This window comes from Muscardinus avellanarius (assembly GCF_963383645.1).
Source record: "Muscardinus avellanarius genome assembly, chromosome: 6".
In the NCBI taxonomy this organism is placed as follows: Eukaryota; Metazoa; Chordata; class Mammalia; order Rodentia; family Gliridae; genus Muscardinus; species Muscardinus avellanarius.
The window spans coordinates 15,105,919-15,128,386 of NC_137791.1; the positions used below are offsets into that span (position 1 = coordinate 15,105,919).

General features: G+C 37.4%; 1 protein-coding gene across 8 annotated transcripts in view; it reads right to left on the bottom strand.

The window, feature by feature from the left end:
- The window catches only part of INPP4B (inositol polyphosphate-4-phosphatase type II B), a gene marked incomplete at both ends in the record, with an annotated part of 387,908 nt that overhangs the window by 21,558 nt on the left and 343,882 nt on the right, over window positions 1–22,468 (bottom strand). For all 8 annotated transcript variants that reach the window (XM_080697036.1, XM_080697033.1, XM_080697032.1 and 5 more), the window contains one exon: window positions 21,352–21,506. In XM_080697036.1, coding sequence (XP_080553162.1) covers window positions 21,352–21,506 — 155 coding nt within the window. The remainder of the gene's footprint in view (window positions 1–21,351; window positions 21,507–22,468) is intronic.

The following is a 22,468-nucleotide window of genomic DNA, read 5'->3' on the forward strand; positions in this document are numbered from 1 at the left end:
TCTTAATTAGAATGGGGATGATAATAGTGTTATTATATATAGGCTAATATGAAATCTAAATACATGTGTACTTACATATATAAAAAATGTACCTATTGTAAGTACCTCAGCATGTCTTACATATATATTAAGTACTCAAATAACAATAGCTGTAATTATTAGTGTCAATTGTAACTGCTGGCAATTATTTATTGAATAAAAAGAATAAAATAACTCTTTAGATACTGTAATATATTTCTATTAATGATTATTACATTTAAAAATAACACTAAATTAGAATATTTCTATATAATTTATAGTTCACATTGATTTAAAAATATTTAACTATTATTTTCAATATTATTCTTTTGACTTATACACATGAACAATTTATATTACTCTTTCTCAAACTTTTCTCAAACTTCACAAACCCAAATTTGATGGACTACTGGACAGTTTGATTCCTTTAACAAAAAAGCTTGACTTGCGAAATACTGCTTGCTTTATTGTTACATATTTTATAGTGATTATTTCTTGTATAACCCTATTACATGTCTAATATAATTATATCTATAAAATAATTAAATCACTTAGTCTTATAATTTATCTTGGCCTACCAGAAATAATCACTAAATTCTGATAATATTCAGCTGTAATATGTTCAATCAGAAATCATTAATATGTATTGGGATTCTTGTTCAAATATTTATACCTTTAATAATTATAAGCAATCAATGTATTATAAGTTGAATAGTGATAATTAGAGAGACTGGATGCAGAATAAATTATTAACGTGCATAATCATTTCTAAAGAGAAATATTGCTGCTCCTTTATTACTAAACTAGCTTATTTATCATAACCCTAGGAGTTATCTCAAATTTACTTCTCCAGGAAGTACTACGTGATTACTTAAGTATAACTCACATTCATCTATGTTGATAAAAAACAAACTAGAGCAATTGTATACAGGTTTAAGTTTAAAATTACATAAATTACTCACTACTCCTTCAGAAAAAGGCACATGTTTGTAACATAACATTAAGTGTGAAATTTTTTACAGTCAAACATTCATCCAGACTTAGGAGAAACCCTAGTGCACTGATGGAGAGGACTTAATAGAGGGAGGAGAGAGAGGGGAGGGAGACTCGTTGAGGGAAATACTTCAGTGGACATGATGACTTACACAGATTTATCAATGCCAATCACAATGCTCTGCTGGGGCCGGGGGGAGAGTGGGGTAGGAGCTGAGGGAGGCTCAAAGAGGGCTGTGTACAGTCATGTCTCTCACTCTCGACCTGATCATGATGTAGGGTTACAATTCACCGACACTGATAAAACATATAGTGAATATAATTTGAAAAAATTTTTTAAACTTTCCTTGTAATTTTTTCAAAAATAATTCCTTTATTTCATCTAACGGCCAACACACTTTCAGTACTTTAATGCCCTCCTGTCCTCCATGGTATGCAGACAAACATTACCATGATGACAGCATTTTTCTATGACTTTAATATACCAGCATGTCATGGGCTTTGGGTACCTGGCACTGTGTTGGTTTTTGAACTTGGGTAGCCCCTTCTCAGATATTCTCTTTTATAACTCTTTTAGGAAGTGTGTATGTATGTTTCATTCACCTTGCTGCTAATAGTAATATAGTTGTCCCTTGGTATTCTCAGGGGAGTGGTTTCAGGATCTCCTGTTGATTCAAAAGTCATAGGATATTCAAATGCCTTATTTAAAGTATTTGAATATAAACTACATATATTTTTCCAGCATATTTCAAATCATCAGTGGATTAGTTATTATGACCAAACACAATGTAAACACTAACTAGATGTTATACTGCACTATTTAGGAAAAATGTCTACACATGCTCAGTATAGATAAATTTTTTTTTCAGTGCTGGGATGGAACCCAGGGACATACCACCTCCAAGCTGAACCCTGGCCCTTATTTTCTAAAAATTTATTTTAAAAATTTTATTTAAAATTTTAATTTTTATTTAAAATTTTAATTTTTATTTAAAAAATTTTATTAAAAAAATCATTCCATCTCTATATTTCTATGATTTTCCTGCTAAATTCTAACTCTGAATTCCTAACTCTTTATGAATCAGCTATCAGGTACTGATGCTGGTGTTAAGTAGATTAATAAATACATATGGTTCTAAACTTCAGAATCAATACAGAAATGATCTTTAAGTCAATGTCTAGATCTCATGATGGATGTCTGTAAGGTGTTATTCAAGCACAGAAAAAGGAACAATGAGCGATTAAGAGTATCCTCCAGGACAGGTTTGATGACTATATGGTAGTTTACTAGCCACAGGGATAATACAGACAGAAACATGGGCAACAGACAGTGGCTTCAGGACCTGATTGGCTGATGGGCTGGTTGGGAGAATGGTAGTGGAGATGATAAAGAACAGGGAGATGGAGGGTCCAGGAGGGGCTAAGGGACAGCTTTTGAGCAGATGGCGAATAGACTAGATATGTGCTTTGAAGCATGAATCTGGGCAGCTAACACAGAAGGTGGGTTCTCAGAGGGCATTTGAGAGATCCCCGTGAGAGATGGCAAGTCTGGATCTCAACCTAGGTCAATACCAATACTCTATGTCAGTAATGTAAAGGAAATGTCTATAGTTTTAGATCCTAGTGATAATGGTTGCTGTTTGTATTTTGCTGAGAAAAATTGTAATTCTTGTCTCAATGGTGGTCAGCACATTCTCACAAAGAAAACAAGATTGTACCTGTAGACTCTGAAATATTCTTTAGATGTGCTCGAGTATTTAAGAATTTACCTGAATTCCCAATTTCTCTCTAAGAACTATGGGAAAGTTAACCCAGACCTAGAAAATTGTGGGAGCGTAGGGTGTTACTAATTGACGACCTGTGCCAGAGCATAAATGTTACAAATGGAGTCCTTTCTTGAATTCTCATGGTGATGTTTACCTTTGACACTGACTGTAGCAATCATTCTCTAAAAATCTACATGAGTACATTATTCCCCGCCTGAACTTTTGCCTATGAAAGATACAAGTCAGTTGTGTGTGGTTCCACATACCTGTGATCCCAATACGTGGGAGGCTGAGACAGAAGGATCACAAGTTTGAGGCCAGCCTCAGCAATTTAGCAAAACTCAGTGACTTAGCAAGACCCTGTTTCAAAAAATTAAACTGAAATATACAAAGAGCCACAATTATTTATTTATAGCACAAAATATAGTTAAGTATTTAAGTGATAAAGTGGGCAGCTGAAGGAATGAATGCAGCTTCCCAAAAGCCTACATGTTTAGAGAATTCTTTGGACATTGGGGAGATCTGCTCTGCTTCCTAGACATATTTTATAATTCGAATCAACCCTTGCTTTCATATATTTTCTTTGGATAACATTACTAAAATTTTCTGCATTGATTTAAAAATGCAGATCTGTTATATTTTATCAATCTGGGGTTAACGGCTGTATTTATCATGGACTCTTCCATATGAAAAGTTAATTTAAAAAATCCGATCATGTCATAGGCTGCTCTAGCATCCTTTGTTAAGTATAAAGTAAAATGTGCCCGCACCTGCTGGCTGTCCACGCTCAGTATAATGGTGTTTGCAGCCCATAGTCATCTGTGTGTTTTCTGTTCCTGGAGAAAGGAGGGAGCACCTTCAAAGTAGTACCTGGAAACACCACCGCCGCATCTGAACCCTCTTCTATGTGCGGTGAGTGAGATAATCGCCATCGCAAGTTCACGTTCATTACAGCCTCCCCATTGTGTCTCTTAGGGAAAGATGGTTCACGGTGATAGGAAGAGCGATCGCCTCCGGGGCTGAAAACAGTGTGGGCCATGGTTGTCCACTCTGCACACTTAAACGCACAATAATCTAAAAATGAAATCATTCTACAGAGAGTCCATGGGGTCCTGTGTGGATTTTTCCCCCTTTTTTGTGTGTGTGTGTGAACTGACTTAGTCATGTGTGGCTGCCTGGGTTGGGGATCTGCAAACATTTATCTTAATATTTTCTGATCTCTTAGTAAATCTTGTGCTATGATTCTAGGAGGCTGGGTGGTCACAGAGGATTCCTAAACCATGTTTAAATACTCCTACACACAGGTAATGACATTGCTGGGCAGTACGTATTTGGGAGATATGAAGGTAATAATGCACAGAGGGGAACTTAATCTTTATTATGCAATGTTTGTAAAAGCAGATAGATGAAAGCTCTCCACACCTGTGTTAACTTATTCAAAATTGTTTGTTATACAGAATTTATGTGGCTGTTTTAAAGTCAACTAATTTCAACTAACGATTCTCTGAAAATTGTCGAAGTGATATAAGAATGATTAAGTATGGATGTGTGTTTGTGTGTATGTGTGTAAGGCCCATTCACTAGTTTGAAACTTCTAGATTTTTTACTTTCCTCCTTAATTAAAAAAATGTATTTTTTTTTTTTACCTGCTGTGGGAACTTATAATTCCAAAGTAACAGAAACTACAAAGAACTAACTAGTTGATAAGAACAGCATTTTTAATAGTGTAGTACATTGCAGTTGGCTTGGTGATTAAAATAAGACAAAACTAAACAATATAAAGTACTAATATAGTACTGTCACATCACTGATTCCTTAGAAGCACCCAAGAAGAGCTGCAAGCTCTCAGTTCACTCCTATAATTTGTAATGATGCACCTGTTTCTGATATGAAATTGGGCTTTGACGTTTTAGTATGAAGGGCCTATGACAAATATAATCATCAACCCCAAACTAATAGAGTGGGTCTCTGTCAAATGGAAAAGTTATTTTTATCTTTTATCTGATTCTGTTATAGGAGATAATTTCCACTCAATTCTAAATAAAAAAAAATAGAATCATATTAGTGTTTGAGTTAACTCACAGGACTTTGATACATAAGTAATATCCTGAGCCTACAGGTTTAGAAATTGTGAAGTGGTAATTTACATCTTGCAGTGTTATAAATTAACATTTGTTTAATGCTATGTAAATCTTATTTAATTTTCTACAAAATGCCTCTTTTTCAGAAAGTTTTGTCATACAGAATGTAAAAAAGAATCATTTAACAAGATAAAAAAGTAATCAATATTTGAATAATGTATGATTTCTTTTATGAGAGATTGCAACTCTGAACCCTGCTACCTTAATCAAATTTGACTTTAAAAACAGCTCAACCTACAGAAGATAAAATGCTAAGTGCTTTCTCCTTTCTCCAAAATACTACATTTTAGGGAAACATTAGATAACTAAGCACAATATCTTGTAGGAAAGAGACTATGTAAACACAAGAAGATGCTGTGGTTCTTATAAAAAATTCATCTCACTAAGGAAGTGGTAAAAAGATGAAGAGTGTCAGTTTCAAGAACATTTTATTCCCAGAAGAAACCCAGGCTCCAAGCCTCAAAAAGAAGCTACTGTTGGATGTTTTGTTCAGTAACAAAGTTCTAAAAATGGCTGGAAATAGGTTAGCCTAAAAATGCAAACATATTTCACAGAGAAATGAAAAGCCCTAGGTGCTAAATGAGAAAAATCTAAATTGCTAAGTGGTTAGTATCATTAGCATTGTATGTCTATGGCTACAAGAGGATTCTCTGGTTAAGACAGGAGAGAAGTCCTCTGCTCACCTTTGCAAAACAGAGCAACACTAGTGCCAAGAGGAAATTAGGAGTCACACCAACCCAGAACTGCATTCTGCAACTCCAACACAGCGTTTTCTCTTGTCCTGGTTGCTTAGGAACACAGAGTGCTCTGATAAGAATTTTAACCCTCACCTGTCAACCACACAGATGATTCAAGGTGGAAAATGCTAAAGAGAAGTTTTTTTCTCTTAAATTTTATTAATTTTTTTGTGATGTCCATGTACCATCTTCTAGAAAGACAGGCACCAAAGAAATAAGCAAGTACATGGGGGGTAGAAGGAAACTATGAATACATCATCATGTAACCAGTCAACAACTGAGAAATGTCACATATTTTACATGAACTTTCACTATAATAAAAAATATAAAAATATTCTATAGTAATATAAGGATGTTGAAAAGCAATCATATGCTTTTTTTCTGTCTGCATTATAGTATTTCTTCATTTTATTCTAAAGTTATGGATGTCAAATTCTTTATGGACACATAACCTATAATCAATTCTTCCCAGGCAGCCATTTACTTTCAATTACTGCTTCATTTAAGGAACAGCTGAATGTATCTCCTTCCACTCAAGATCCTAAAAGGATAAAGTCTCAGTAGCTATCCCACACGTAAGACAGTTTGATACATGTACTCGCAGGCTTGGACTAGAAATCGAGGGTCCATTCAGTAAAGACATGAACAGTAACAAAAACCCATCGATCAATCTGAGAGTAAGTGTGCCTCGGTATGAAGATTATGGAAATAACTGCATACCCATGGGGAAAAGGAAGGAGGGCATCAAATCTAAAACCAGTAACATCTGATTCCCTTGCGCTAGCCAGACTTCAACTGTATCACAATTATTCCCATAATTTGTGTAAACCCTCTTTGTACTTTGTACAATACTCATTTTGCTTCTTCCTCAGAAGAATAGGAACAAACTTAATATATGATCCAGCAAGACCACTTCTGGGCATCTACCCAAAAGAAAGGAAACAAAACGACCAGACTAATGCATGCGTATCTATGGTCATGGCCGCACAACTCACCATGGCCAAACTATGGAACCAGCCAAGATGTCCATCAACAGATGAATGGATTACACTATGAGATATGTGCACAATTGAATTTTACTCAGCATTAAAGAAAAGCACAGTTACACCATTTACGGGGAAATGGATGGAACTGGAGGACATTATGCTAAGTGAGATTAGTCAGTCACAAAAATAAGAAATCAGATGTTCTCTCTAATATGTGGAAACTAGGGAGAAAATGGGTCATAGGAGGATCTCTAGATGAAGAAGGAGATTCTACAGATGAGCAAATAAGGAGACATAACTGAGAGGATGGGAGAAGGAAGAGGGAAATTCTCTAATGCACATGATGTACTTTAACAAACATATCAAAGTCAATCACTTAGCCAAACATGAGAAGGAGGGAGGGGGAGGGAATTGGGTTAGGGCTAATTGGGTGATGTGTATATGTATGCCTCCACCATCTTGTATTCCATTAAGATGTATCAATACAATGCACCAAAAAAAAAGAAGTGCAAAAACCATAGTGCCTAAAATTTAATATATATATTTTCCTCAAGGCCCCACTCAGATGTTCAAGGTGAAGGGACCCTCAGAGGTTGACCCCTCTTCCTGAGGGCCTGGGAGCTCTGAGAGCACTTTTTGGCTCCAACCAGCTGACGCCTACCACACACAGCCTGCATTTCTTTCATTTCTGTATATCTTGTATCACACACATTAATTTTTATGGCAAATATAGCTGTACATTAAAAGGTGGTATCTAAGCCAGGCGTTGTGGCACACACTTGTAATCCCAATACTTGGGAGGCTGAAACAGGAGGATCACGGTGTAGGGTAGGTTTGAAGCCAGCCTCAGCTACTTGATGAGGCTCTCAACAACTTAGAGTCTGTTTCCAAATAAAATATAAAATGGTCTGGGAGTATAGCCCGGGGGTAGAGGGCCCCTGGGTTCCGTTGCCAGTATCACAAAAAAGGGGGTATCTAAAAATTCTTATACTACCCTCTTAGTCACTAAATTTAGTATTGATTTTAACATTCCCAACATTTTTATATTTCATGAGGGTAAAGAGCTTAGAAATGTATCTTGTATAGAATAATCACTACACAAATGAAAATAAAGAAGGAAGATGGAGAAAGGAAGGAAGGAAGAAAAGGAAGGAAGGATGAACAGGAGGAGGTAGAAAGAAAGAAAAGACCTTCATCTCATTTGTATTATTCAGAATAAATTTAGGATATAACATTTGGTTTTTGCTTGTAGTTGCTTACAAAGAAGTTAAAATAAAGGATGCCTTGAGAGCTGGTGCCAATATTTTTCAGGAAAGATTTTAGCTACTTTTACATTATAGAGGGATTTGGAAACTTAAGTACAACACACAAGCCATCTTCAAATATTTGACAAGCTGACCTAAGAAAGACGATAATGGCTTCTTCTGGGCTGGTCCAGGAGAAAAGTGGATGAATGACGGCAAGTTATCAGTTGACAGATTTCAGCTTAACATGAAGGTAACTTTTTATTAAACGGATAGCTGTCCAACCATGGAATAGGTGGATGCTCCAGGTAACAACTCCCTGCTATTGGCCATGTTTGCAAGTAAAGGTTAGCTGACAAGCTGTCAGATGTCCTGTAAAGAATGCCGATGCCGGCTGGCAGGGTCACGAGGCAATCTCTAAGGTCTCTTCTCAATGTTGCAATCTTAAAATACCACTAGCATGGACAGTTAAGAGTGTACAGTCATTGAAGGAGTTTGAAGATTTGATTTTTAGGAGAATGACAATCATGGCATGAATAAATGACATTTTATTCTGTTATCCAAAATTTGTAGTGCTTTACCAGCCCATGGAAATACAAAGCAAAATAATTCATCTGGCATATTTGGGGGAAGTTAATTGGACAAACTTAAAGTTATTTTTCTTTTCTCAATTTATCTCACCCTCATGAAATACAAAAATGTTGGGAATGTTAAAATCAATACTAAATTTAGTGACTAAGAGGGTAGTATAAGAAAAAGCATATCATGAATGAAAGTAAAATTATGAATAAGACCATGTTAGGTATAAGCAAAAGAAATATTCATAGGCCTGGCATGGTGGTGCATGCTTATAATCCCATTTGGGAGGCTGAGACAGGAGGATCACGGTTCACAGACAGCCCCAGTTACCTAATGTGGTCCTTTGCAACTCAGTGAGACCCTGTTTTAAAAATAAAGAATAAAAAATAGGGCTGGGGGTTTAGTTCTGAGTTAGAATGCCCATGGGTTCCATCCCCAGTACTGCAAATAAAAGTATTCATAGAATTTTTTTATATTTGATTTAAATTATTTATATATTAGGATTTTTATAACATCATATGATATATAAAATTATATATAAATTATATATATTTGCTTCTTATCTGTAACTTTGGTCTCCTAAGCAAGTCAGAGAGTAGGGCAACATATAAAAAGTTTATTCCAACTCATTTTTTAAAAAATTGGGTGCATTGTAATTTCATATAATATTGGGGTACAGAGTATTACAAAAATACATACACTCTTGTTGCCCTTTCCACACCCCCCACCCTTTGAGATTAGAATTAGCAATTTTGCCAGGTGTGTTGTAATCCCCGCCCTTGGGAGCCTGAGACAGGAGATCGCACAGGTTCAAAGCCAGCCTCAGCTACTTAGTGAGGCTCTCAGCAACCTAGAGAGACCCTGTTTCCAATCAAATATAAAATAGGTCTGGCGGTATAGCCCAGAGGTGGAAAGCCCCTGGGTTCCATCCACAGCACCACACACACACACACAAAAGAAAAAAAAAATTAGCAATTTTGTAAACCTGCATGGCACTATTTCTACTCTGCATTCTTTATGATTTCATCTGCCTCCTTCCTTCTCAAATCACTCCCTTGGAGTCTTTGCTCATCTACCTGATGTTGTGCTTATTTCCACATACAAGAGAGAACATATATCTACTTGTTCTTTGGGACTGTGTGCGCTTACTTGCTATAATATTTTTTTAGTTCCATCCATTTTCCTGCATCACAATTTACAATAGCCAAACTATGGAATCAGCCTAGATATCCATCAATGGATAAATGGATCACAAGACTTTGATATATACACACAATGGAATTTTACCCAGCCAACTCACTTTTCAATTTCAGTTACTTTATTTGGCTTATAAGTCTTACTGCCAAATTCATTTTGTCAACAAAAAAATGTGATTTTCTAAAGTGGCTTTCGATTATTTCCTCCTACACAAAGCTCAGCCTCACTCTAGTAATTCTGTATAAACTCTCACTCAAAGAAGTGTATCTTGTCATGGTGGATCAATTCAGATGCATGAAGAAAGCTCCCTATCGCACCCAGCAGGTCCGCTCATGAACGCCTCACGCCATCACACAGGGAGAAGCACCAACCCTGCCACCTAGACTCGAGATGCATGGTTTCCAATTAAAAAAATCTTGAAGGGATAGAACAGTTTTAAGAACAACACCAAGACTAAAGGATAATTGCTATATTATATAGATACATTCCTTAAATAAGATATTCTGGTTTCCAAACATAGTTATCTGCATTCTTTCCAGTATTGATTCAACAGGAAAAAAGTATTTCTAGCCCTCAGATATATATATATATATACTAACAGAAAAAAGAAAATGACACAAACTATACATGTTTAGGTTCTTCAGTCAAATTTTTGTCTTAAAAATATATATATATATATATATATCTTTGCTTTAGGCTTCTTGGTCCCAGAGGGAGCAAGGATAACAATAATGATGCACAAGGTTTCTTTTATAGGTTAAATAAAAACTCTATTTCAATAGGGTTTTTTGTTTGTTAGTTGTTTGCTTTGTTTTTGCTTTCTTGTTTTGTTTTGTTATGGTTGAGTTTTCGTTGTTGCTATTTGTTTTGTTTTTCAAAGACAGGCATAGACTGTCTGATATTGTTCTGTTTATTTGTTGGTTGTTTTTTTTTTTTTTGCCGGTGCATGCCTGAAATATCAGATTTTTAACTTTTCCCATGGAGAAGTAAGAGCACCTGTTGAGTGTACAGCTTCCCTTCCTTGTAGCAGCATTCTCTTTTTAAAGCTGGGAGAGATATCCAATCCCAATGATATGCTCAAGCAGACAGCTTGTTTCTAGGGAAGGATGGCAGGGGAGAAAGTTCTCCCTGTCTGGAAGACCCATACCATACCTCCTGGTGACAGGGTCCCGGCCATGAGAGTTCAAAAATTTTATTCATGATTTTATATATCCACCCCCAAACAAATTAGAAAATTTTTTTCTTCTACCAACCACGCACATAAGTTTATATTCTTCTAATAATCTTTACTTTTATATTGTTTATTGTGATCAATTAGTTAAATCAAAAATTTGCTTCTATGACTTAGCAAACTTTGATAGGAAATTAGCTGAACTCAGCAAATAATGTTAATACAACTTTAATATTTAGTTGGAGATAAGAATATTTGAAAAGTGATTACTAATTCTGAAGTTGAGCTCAAGAATAAAAAGGTACACATATGTGCATAAATCCATTTTATGAGCATTGATATGTTAACCTCCCCAAATTCCTGAGGCTTTTTATAAAATGGAATAGTTTTCATTTTGCTTATATCCCGGTTCATATGCCAAGGTTATTAGAGTATTCTTCTCTAGTTATTCAGGGATGTAGGCAAAGGTAGTACAATCAACATACTCCTATTTATCATCAAACTCTATAAAGCAGACTGCAAAGGACCCTTTCTTTTGCCTTGCTGTAAATAGAAAGAGAATAGTTTCCATTTTCGTTCATTAGGGTCTTAAACCATATATAACCTCTGCAAGTTTTAAGAGCTTTAAGGATTGCATTGAGAGAGGTTACAACTATATGAATATTGTATAGTTTTTCTGAAAATAGACTTAACTCTCAAATACTTGTGACTTATAATTCATTTCATTTTTTTTTTCTTTTTGATTGTACTGGGGTTCCTGGAAATCCTTCTACCTCCGGGCTATCTCTTAGACCTATTTTATATTTTAATTTGGAAACAAGGTTTCTTAAGCCAGCGCAGCTGGCTTCGAACCTGTGTGATCCTCCTGTCTCCTCCTCCCAAGTGCAGGGATTATAAGCGTGCGCCACCACGCCTGGCCATTTCTAATCACCTTTTGAGATTAAATCCTTGCCCCAAAGTTGTTGGATCATCTCTACCTCCTTCAACAGGTCACATCTTTTATTCCTCAATAACCTTATCAAATAAAATCAGCTCAATTTTCTAATTAAGAGCCACACAATTTACTAGCATCTCTTAACGTACTAGTATAGTATGCATGAAAAAAATTGTGTTAATGTCATCAAAACAGAAAAGAAACTGAATTTAGCTCATCAGATGCTGTTGGGAGTTTGGGCTTTCCATAGTCTGTCAACCATGGAGCTCTTCTGTGGTCAAGGTGAATCCATGGCCAGTCCACACTGATGGGGTGTGTCTATACGGCGCCTAAGGAGATTCGGCCTGAGCGGCCTACGGCCTAAGGCAAAACTTTAAGTAAAGTGATTCAGCAAAAAAGGGGCAAAGATGGCGCCTGGAGGAAGCTAGGAAGGCGTGGTTTCCCCATTCATTATGGGTGGGGAGACTGAGCGGTTTTTCCCTTTCTACCTTTAAAGGAGCTTTCCGCACACATGAATGGCTCATGTACTGGCCTGGGATTGGCTGTAAACTACGTGCTAGTGATCTTTATCCCAGATAGGCTAGGCTATTTCTCATGGAAATTCCCCTCGTGGCTTGGTGCTATATAAAGAACTGCTTGGAGAGAAATAAATGAGATCTCGCTTGACTTGACTCCCGGCTCGTGGGTTTGTGTTCGAGTCGTCGGTACTCATCATCTTGCTAAGCCCCATCAGCTGTTGGGCTGGATTCCCGACACCACACAGCTAATTTGATTGCAATTTGACTGTATAATCATGTCATATTTAGAAAACTTCATCTCGTATGAGGGTTTTGTTATATTCTAAGAAGACTGTTTTTCTTTATTGATACTGAAAAGAAATATTAGGAGTTTGTGATATATACATTTATTTCAAGACTGGCTGCTGTAAGATCAGTTCATTCTTATAAGGAGGAAGGGCACTTCTTTTTTTTTTCCTGGCAAAAATAATATCTCTCGACAGCTCTGATGTCTTTTGTTTTTTTGTTTGTTTGTTTGTTTTTTTCTGATGCCTTTTTCTCTTTTGTTTTGGTATCTTTGAGAGAAAAATAATTTTTACCACAAAATCAAATAAAATTCTGTGTTATAAAAATCCCATCTGTGAATTTATGTTATAAAATTAAATTATGGAACAGATACTGAACCAAAGATCATATCTATTGTATTTTCTATTTTCAAGAGCAAAAGAGCAGAGAAGGTGATTTGCAAACTCCAAAGCATATAAAAATGTAATGGCAATATTTTCACAAATAGTTGAGAAGACACACATCATTTTGAAAACATGTAAATTTAGATGTAAGAGACTGGATTTTTTTTTTCACTGTTTGAAAAATATATGTTAGCATTATTCAACTTAGGTCGAAAAGTACTAAAAGTAGACTTAGAAAGAGTGCCATATCTATGATATAGTGAATACATTATGTGGTTTTATTGTACTCAAGTATTTACTCTCTGCTTTCCTTAAAAGATATTGAGGCAGTTTAAATGGATACATCAAATCCAGCAAGATATCAAGAATGAAAAGTGAGAGAGAAATAGTAAATGTGAGGCTAATGTCATAAAGTGAAACTAGGAGTGAGGCCATTGTATTTTTTAAAAGAAGCCCATTAAATAATGCTATATATTTGAAGTAAGTGGATAACAAAGTCAGCCCTGAGCTATCTAGTAGGGTGTACAGAATAGAAACTACAAAACAATAATACACACGCACACACACAATTACCTACATCCTGTTCCCCACACACATGCTTGTGACATACCCCAGTGTTGTTGCAGATAATTGTAAAAGATACCTAAAGGTTATGACTTCATTTGAACTAGAAATGGAAATGATGGCCAAAAAGACACTCACAAAGAGGGAACTTTCAAGTTAATGAGGAATGTCTTGCCACTTGGGTAAACGCTGAAAATCTTTGTTAAGTGAATGAGGTAATTCACTAAAGACCACATATTGCAAAATTCTATTTGTATAAAATGTCTAGAACAGGCAAACACTGCCCCAAACCTAGCAGTTGCCACCAGCTGGAAACCAGCATGGGAAAGACAGTATAAAAGGAGATGAGATTTCTTTGGGGGATGGTGAGTAAGTACGAAAACAATTGTGGTGAGGGTTGTACAATTCTGTGAATATACTAAAAGCTACTGAATTGGATGCTATATTTTGTGGTCGAGTAAGTGCTGAGGATTTTATTTCAAGAGACATAGAAATGGAACAATATTCTTATACTAGATCAGTAGTTGTGAAAGGTAAACATATACCAGAATCACCTAGAAGCTTGTCCAAACACTGGCTGCTGGGCCTGCTCTAAGAGTATCTGCTCTGCTAGATCTAAGGACTGAGAGCATGTAGTTCTGCTCCTTCCCTCCCTCTCTCCCTTCCATCCATCCTTCTCTTTTCTTTCCTCTTCTTTTATTTTTGGAACTAGAAATCGAACCCAGGGATGTTCTACCTCTGAGTCACACTCCCACCCATATTTATTGATTTTTTTTCATTCATTCATTTAATTTTGAAATAGGGTCTCACCAAGTTACCTTGTCCTGGCCTTGGGCCCCAAAATCCTCCTGTCTCAGCCTTCCAAATACTGGGGTTAGAGGCATGCTTCAGATAGGCTGGCTGAGAGTGCATTTCTAGCAAGTTCTTGGGTGATGTGAATGCTGCTGGCCCAGGGACCATTCGTTAAGAGCCAATGCAGTAGACAATATAAATAACTTAAAGGTTTATTTATATTGCTTTCCTCAGTATAGTTGAAAGCCACCATGCCTATTCACAGTTTAGAAAAAAACAACACTTCTCTAGGAAGTCATAGAAGTGGTAACAACAAAACCCATCATCACCATGCAGTATCAGTAAAGGCTATCACAGCGTTTACTGTTTACTGAACCTTACTGTGTCACAAGTACCAAATGCTTCATTAAGCTTATTTCTCTTAGCCCTCACAGCATCCCTCTGAGGATGCAGGATGCTGAGATGCCGATGCGGGTAAAATTACCACAATAATAGTTCATCTTTATCACGGGCTTACCAGACACAGTTGGCCATTTATGCATATTGTTTAATTTTTATAGATAAATAACCTAAGGCCTTTCAGAATTGTATTCCTACTGCTAAGAAGTAGAAAGCAAGGCAATCTAACCCCCAAATCCTTCCTTCTAACCACTACACTGTACTTATTTTATATGCAATATGAAAGCATCCTGTTCTCTGTTGAGCTGATTTAATTATTATATTTTGAACATCTGTAACCCCAGTACTTGGGAGGCTGAGACAGAAAAATCACAGGTTTGAGATGAGCCTCAGTAACTTAGTGAGACCCTGAGCATTTTAGTGAGATCTTGTTTCAAAATGAAAAAAATAAGTAAATAAATGAATAAAAAAACAAGGCTGGGTGTGCAGCCCCCAGGTAGAATGCCTGTGGGTTCAGGCCCCAGTGTTACCCTTACCTCACTCCATCAAGATTATCCAGAGCAGCACAGCCCCCAAACAATGCTATGATCCTTGAGAAATATCACATGCAATTTGTTACAACTAATAAACTACCAATTTTGCAAATGATATGCTTTACAAATTACATTCTTGATCCCTGTAATAATGTCATCCACACTCATATGAATTCTGACATGCTCACTGAACAGAAGATAATAGGATATAATTATGCATAATACATTTTTTGTCCATGAGGTCTTAGGCCATTACAGTTTGGGCATAAACATATCGTGCTGGACATATGAACTTCTCTGTTATCTGTGATCTTCCAATCAAGGTAGAATTTTGACATATTTTGCCTGCTTTTCCATACACACTTGCCTCCCATTCTAATTAACACTGGACTTGGGCCTTTCACAGACTTTTACTTGTTCTACTGAGCTAGAGACTGTAGCCCTATACCCAATATTCAAGTTAGAAGGAAAGTGGAGAGCCTTTAATGATAGGGCCACACAAGTACAGTTAGCATTCTGATGAAAAGCAAGAATTGTTAGGCAGTGCCTGACAGTACATTGGTTTTATAGTCTTGACTTTATTTTCATGTGTATAAGAACATGGATATTGGATAACTGATGGATATTGCCTGGGATGGGTGTTATGCTTTGAATATGAAATGTCCCACATGAAAGCCCAAGTGTTGAAAATGCAGAAAAGTTCAGAGATGAAATAACTGAATCACAAGAATTTAATCCCATCAGTGAATAACCCCTTGATGGATTAAAACTCTGAAGGACTTACTGGGTGGCAGCTGTGGGCAAGTGGGGTGTGGTTGAAGAAACTAGGTTACTAGGTGCGTGGCCTTGGCCTAGATCTGTCCCTGGTTGCTTTCTCGTTGGCTCCCTCTGTATCTCACTGCTGAGCACCTTCCCTCTGCCACTTCCAGCCTCTGTGATGTTCTGCCTTGGAGCCAGCCAACCATGGACTAAACCTCCTAAACCATGAGCCAAAGAAACCTTTCCTCCTCTAAGTTATCAGGCATTTTGAACATAGTGCTTTGGGAAAATCATTAGGTAGATAAATGGATGAGACTTGGGAATCACTTGGCTAATCCTCTCATCTCAGTCTTCCAGGGGCCTGAATGTACTCCTAGGTGTGGGCATAACAGCTCTATTCCAGAGATCATTCAAGCCTGGGCTGCCTGCATCTCCAGCCTCTTTAACATGAACAACCTTTTTCTGTGCCTATTCTCTGCTACTCCTCATCTTCCAAGTGTAAAGGCATCGATCATCAACCTAATAGACTAGAATTGTGTTTGTTTCTCTGCTGGAAGCTTTCTTCCATCTTCTAGAGTGGAGCTATAGACCGATCATCTCACAGGCTCCTGTCAAAACAGTCTACATTCCTCTGTGCAAACTCAAGGGACACTCTTGTCCTCTTTCACTGTACTTTCCTTTTTTGTTGTTGTTTTTACTAAAATGAATAAAATATATTTTTACATATTTTTAAACTGCCACTCTCGAAACCCTCTTCTAGATCTTGATTTAAACACAACAGACTAGCAGTGCATAATTCGAGAACACTTCCTTACCCTGCAATGATATGCCAAATCCCTCCATAGGAAACATTTGCAATGAGGCACTAAAAATGGGCACCTGAGGGCCAGTCAATGTTTAGATAGATTCTTTTACTCTCATTTATGCTGTTGGGGAAAATGTAAATTAAATAAAAGCATCACTTTTCACTGATTAGACTGGTCAAAACTCATTTACTATAAGTAATGGGAAATGTAAAGAAATGGGAACACGTGAACATAGCTTCCTGATACTGCATCCAATTCTTCTTAATATGAAGGGGCCCCCAAAATACCTTGCCAGTGATTCACCCGCCACTAGGTAAAGTATATCATTCATTCACTTAGTCATTGGCTCATTGGCTATTTATCCAGACCTGCATCAAGAGGCACCACCCTTAGTGGGGGGTGTGGAGTGAATGAGAAATACTGGAATCCCTGCCTTCTTGGAGTGGTTCTGGCCACAGTTTCTGGATAAGCAGTTCAGCAAAGCTTTAGTTACTTCCTTCATTTACAACCTGCTGCTCATCCCACAAATAATTTGAAACTCTTAACAGAGGTTAACAAAATAAATAGGAGAAAAGTTAATATAGATAAGGGTAAAGTGAACTTTATCATGATGTATGACTACAGTACACCAATAAAATCTTATTCGATATAAATAAATAAAACCGGAAAGCAACAATAATATGATAACCTTGATGAACTTTAAAAACTTCCAGAGAAACAGCCTCCAAGGCAGTTTTAACGACCAGAGATAAGCTGCAACTGATACGCAGTAAAATTAAAAATTGGGCTAAATTCAGACACATATAAAACACATTGAGACACTGATTTTTCTCTCAAGATGGGGCTATATTGAAGGCTATTTGTGAAGTTCTTTAAACATCACATCCCTGGGTCTGCTCCAAATCTTCTCAGTTATAATCCATTTGTGGCATCTAAACGTGGGTACTTTTTAATATCCTCAGAAACGGTTCTGACGTCCATTCTAAGGCCACTCTCCGGAGGGCAGGGCATCCCAAAAAGTGACGTGAGGCACTTAGGAGTAGCCCCCCATCAAAACTACAGAACTTGACAATATTGTCAAAAACCACTATCTCAGGACTGTGAAAAACAATCAGACCCAAGCAACCATGTGAGAAGCTTTGACTCAGGGAAAACTGCTTCATCCAGGGTCTGTGTGGGGTCCTGGCCTGAACTCTGCTCCGCCCAGTCAAGTTGGATCAGGTGCAAGCCAGCAATTCTGCCGCCCTGGGGACATGAGCAGGTGTGAAGTGGAGAGTGAGAAACCCCCCCCCCCCCCCCCCCGTTCCAGGCATTGTAAGGTTCTGTGAGAAGCAAGGCTAACTGCCAATCCCACTGCTTGAGATCTCGGTTCTAAGGGGGATACTCTCACCCACACCAGATCTGCCAGACATTCAACAGTGAGACTGTGGAAGGAGATAGCCATGGCAGGCCTAGATAGGCTTCCACATGCTCTTGGCTGGTCTCAATGACCTGAAAGGGCCCAAGAGAAATAAAAGGCAGGGCAGGCTTGCCAACTCCTGAACTCTGAGCATGCTCTCAAGTTGCCAACTGATACATCAGCAGGGTCTGGAAGTCTTTCTGGATTGGATGGTGTGAGCACAGCTTCTGACCAATCACTGACCAGCTGCTAAGCTACAATGACACAGAGGTGGTCCTAATAAACAAATCTTGACCACAAAACTAAGCACAAAGCCTCTAGCAGTGGTCCAGGTCTGCAATTCCAGTACATGAGAGGCTGAGACAGGAGGATCACAGGTTCAAAGACAGTCTCAGCAATGTAGAGAGGCTCTCAGCAACTTAATGACACTCTGTTTCAAAATAAAAAATAGAATAGGGCTAAGGGGTGTAGCACCTTACCACAAAACAACAACAAAATCTAGGAACAAAACTATATTTTTAGGATATAATTAAAAATGCATGTTTTTTAAAATTATTTTAAAGTTGCTGCATGGTTCTGAAAAGCAGAAAGCAGCAGAATGAATTCCTATGTGAACATGTGAATGTTTCTTAATTTATTCAAACACTATTTATGTTTATTTTGCTTTGGACCAGATACTGTGATCAGTGTCTAGATATAATAGTGAACATAAATTTTCAGATAAGAAGAAAATAAAAGAGTTTTTATTCTTAGAGCTAGAATTGACTATTCAAGAGTTCAAAATTTGGGCAGACCACTCTGATTTGCACAGTATTGGATTCCTTAAAATATGTCTTTAAAAAAAAATAAGTCTGGGAGTGTAGCCCGGAGGTAGAAGGGCTTCCAGGAACCCCAGTACCACAAAATAAATAAATAAATAAATAAATAAATAAATAAATAAATAAAGTGCTATTTAGAGAGCTTATTTTCTTAAATAGGTAAAACATTGCATGTGAAACCTTATTTTACAAGTGTTGCCAGGACATTTTATGTTAATATATGGTACAGGAATCAAACCTTTGTCACAATATATTTGCAAACATCAAACCTAAAAGTTCATAATTATCAAGATTTTATCATGCCTGGGAGATCAGAATGGTAGCATTATGATGATTATGATTTTATAAAAATTTCACACATATCAACTTAATGTACCAACCATTGTTCTAATGGCTTTACAGGTAGCAATTCATTTAAACCTCAAGACATCCCTAAGAAGTCATTACTATTATGAAGACCATTTTACAGATGAGGAAACTGAGGCACCCAGAGGTGAATACATCGCCTCAAGCACTGGGAGGCAGCAGGAGATAGACTTGCCCATGGCTAGTAGGTGGCAAATGGTCTGGATTTAAGCCCAGGTCAGCTAACTCCAAGTCCACAAATTTACCTACTTTCTTCTGTTGCTGTAACTTATAAACCTGTGAGTTTGTACTGTAAAGCAGAATCTCCAAAGGGAAATGAAGGCAGCTACTAACAAGCCTGTCTTATTTTCTGGAGTTACAAGCCCATACCGATGAACCTTCACACTTTTTTGTAAACCTTACATTTACAGAACTAAGGAATATATTTGACAGATTAGAAACTTCCCAAACAAAGAAAAAGAAAAAACATCATCAGAGTTAAGGGATATGGAAGTTAAGGGCGTTTGTCTTTAGATTTCTAGCACCTTATTTTTTTTTTAAGAATTCAAAACCTTCCACCATATAAATGTTATGTCCTGAGCAAAGGTGTTGAAAATATATGTCAGTTTGAACACTATAGTATGTGATACAAAAATATGTAATCTTATGATTAACATGTATATGACAAATATACCCTTCGATATACCCTTTGTTTTCCTTATTGAAGGATTACCTGACTAACTTAATGATCCTCTCTTCTCTCTAGCTTAAACAAGCAGGTGAGTTTCACCCTTCAGATACTGTATGAGTTAATTCCCTCTAGTTCTGCCCTGCAATACCACCTGCTCTTCATTGTCCTTCCCAAATACTTTTGTTCAACCCAATCTAACGTCTGTATTCTATGTCTGCAATTAGAAGATTTAGTACTCAGCCAGAATTTTCCCTGTTTATCCTGAGATTATTTTTTAAAACACCACCACCAGAAAAAGTCTGCCAACCAAATGTGTTTCATATGGCTGAGATGTTCATGTCAGGCTTCTAAAGCTATAGTATACATTTACTAAAAAATGATGATAGAACTACACCGAACAATGAAAAAGCAAGCGACATGCGATGGTATAAAATAGAGGGCTTAATAAACCTCTCATTAATGGAAAAGCATATAGGCGTAGGAGCAGAAATACTGTAGCAATCAAAAGAAAAGTGCAAACTAATGGACGTCAGATAAGAAGAGGCCCTCCCCAGTGCCACATGGAATTCCTCTCTGGGAGCCCGGAGTCGGCCTCGTTTCCCGTGTGCTTTTGAGGTAGCCTTTGTAGCAGAGACAATTTCACTTAACTTTTAAATTAACATGTGTCCTTGCTGATAGACATTGTGAATGAGGCACTTTTCTCTTTTCATTATGGCTTAGACTTCAGATTTAATTACTGTGGAAATGAATCAAGACACATGACTCGGGGCACAACATTTTAAATGCTGGCTGACTATCAATATCAGCTCTCTAAGGTATCAGCCTCCTTCCATCTCGATGATGAGGGACATGAAGATAATTCTAGGAAGGAGGTTACCGGCCCGGAGACATCACAGGCCCTGGGAAGATGGCCTATTATTTGCAATATGGAAAGGTTTTATTTAGATAGTGACTTAGCTTTATTTTGCACATAGTTATAACCACTTAACACACAAATAATTGGCTCTTCACATTACAAATATAAAATGCTCAGAGCCCTTCAATATGAGCTAATCGAGAATAAAATAGTTCTCCGTGCGTATTATCAAATGGATGTATGGCTATATTTCCTTGTATTACCTAAAAAAAATAAGGGACTACTTAAAATTATCTACGTCTCATGCCATGTGCAATAAACCACAGAAATATGGGGAAGTTACTAAATGTTTCATCTTTCAGTATATTAAAAAAAAAAAACTCAAAATGACCTTAGAATTAAAATTTTAAAAAAAGACCTTAAGACAGGTAGGATACCTTCTCATACACTCCAGTGCGCGGAGGAAGAAGTCCTTGTGTAGCTGGTGCTCGTCCCTCAAGATGGAGCACTGCTCCAGGGTCACTGACATCGATGTCCTGTCTTTGGCACTTTTGCAGCAGGTGAAACGGATACCATTAAGTTTGCGACAAATCTGTGACACATACGGAGACAGTTTATTGTTCCTCTGCTTATTCCCAGCATGCGCTTCTTCTAAACATGGGCCAGTCTAAGCACACCCAACAATGACTTTGGGTTTAAACCGATTAATGAAAAGTCTGGTTTGATGTATGAAAGCCAGTCGGTTCCATCTCCCCTATCAAGGTAAAAACATTACCCTTTCATTCAAAAGCCAGTGGAGATTTGTCTAGCCCTTTGTGCACGAGATGTGGGGCTGCCGAAGCCATAGGAGAGGGGGAAGATGCAGCAGAGGAGGCAGATGGGACCCGAGAGGGAGCCTGATCTCAGAGGATCGTGAAGACCGATAGTCACTCAGAAGCAAAGGCATTGGAAATGGAGAAGACCCCGCCTTCTCTGGATCAGGCACTTGATTGAATCTTCACTAGCTACGATGATTTTATTTTGCATTTGAGAAACGTTTGCTATGCTCGGCTTTATGTGATGAGATTTTAAAAAATATGCATTGCAGTTGTATATGATAGTGAGATTCACCGTGATACATCCCCGTATGCAATAACATCATTTGGTGTACCCCTCCCACAGCTCCTTTTCCCTCTTTCCCTTCCTCCCATGGCCTCCTTCCACTACTCCATTGGTATCTCTCCTAGTTTTCATGAGTTCTCTATTTTTTCCTTTATTCTCTCTAGCTTCCACATATGAAAGAAAAATGGAGTTCTTGATTTATAAGCCTGGCTTTCTTCACTTAGCATGATGTTCATTAGTTCCATCCATTTTCCTTCACATAACAGAGTTTTGTTCTTTTGAGCTGAGTAAAATTTCATTTTTTATGTGTGTGAGATATACTTTACCCATTTACCTTTCGATGGACACTGGGGTTGGTTCCACAACATAGTTATTATGAATTGTGCTGCTACCCATAGAAGTATGTATGTATCACTATAGCATTCTGACTTATAATTCTTTTGGAAAGATGCT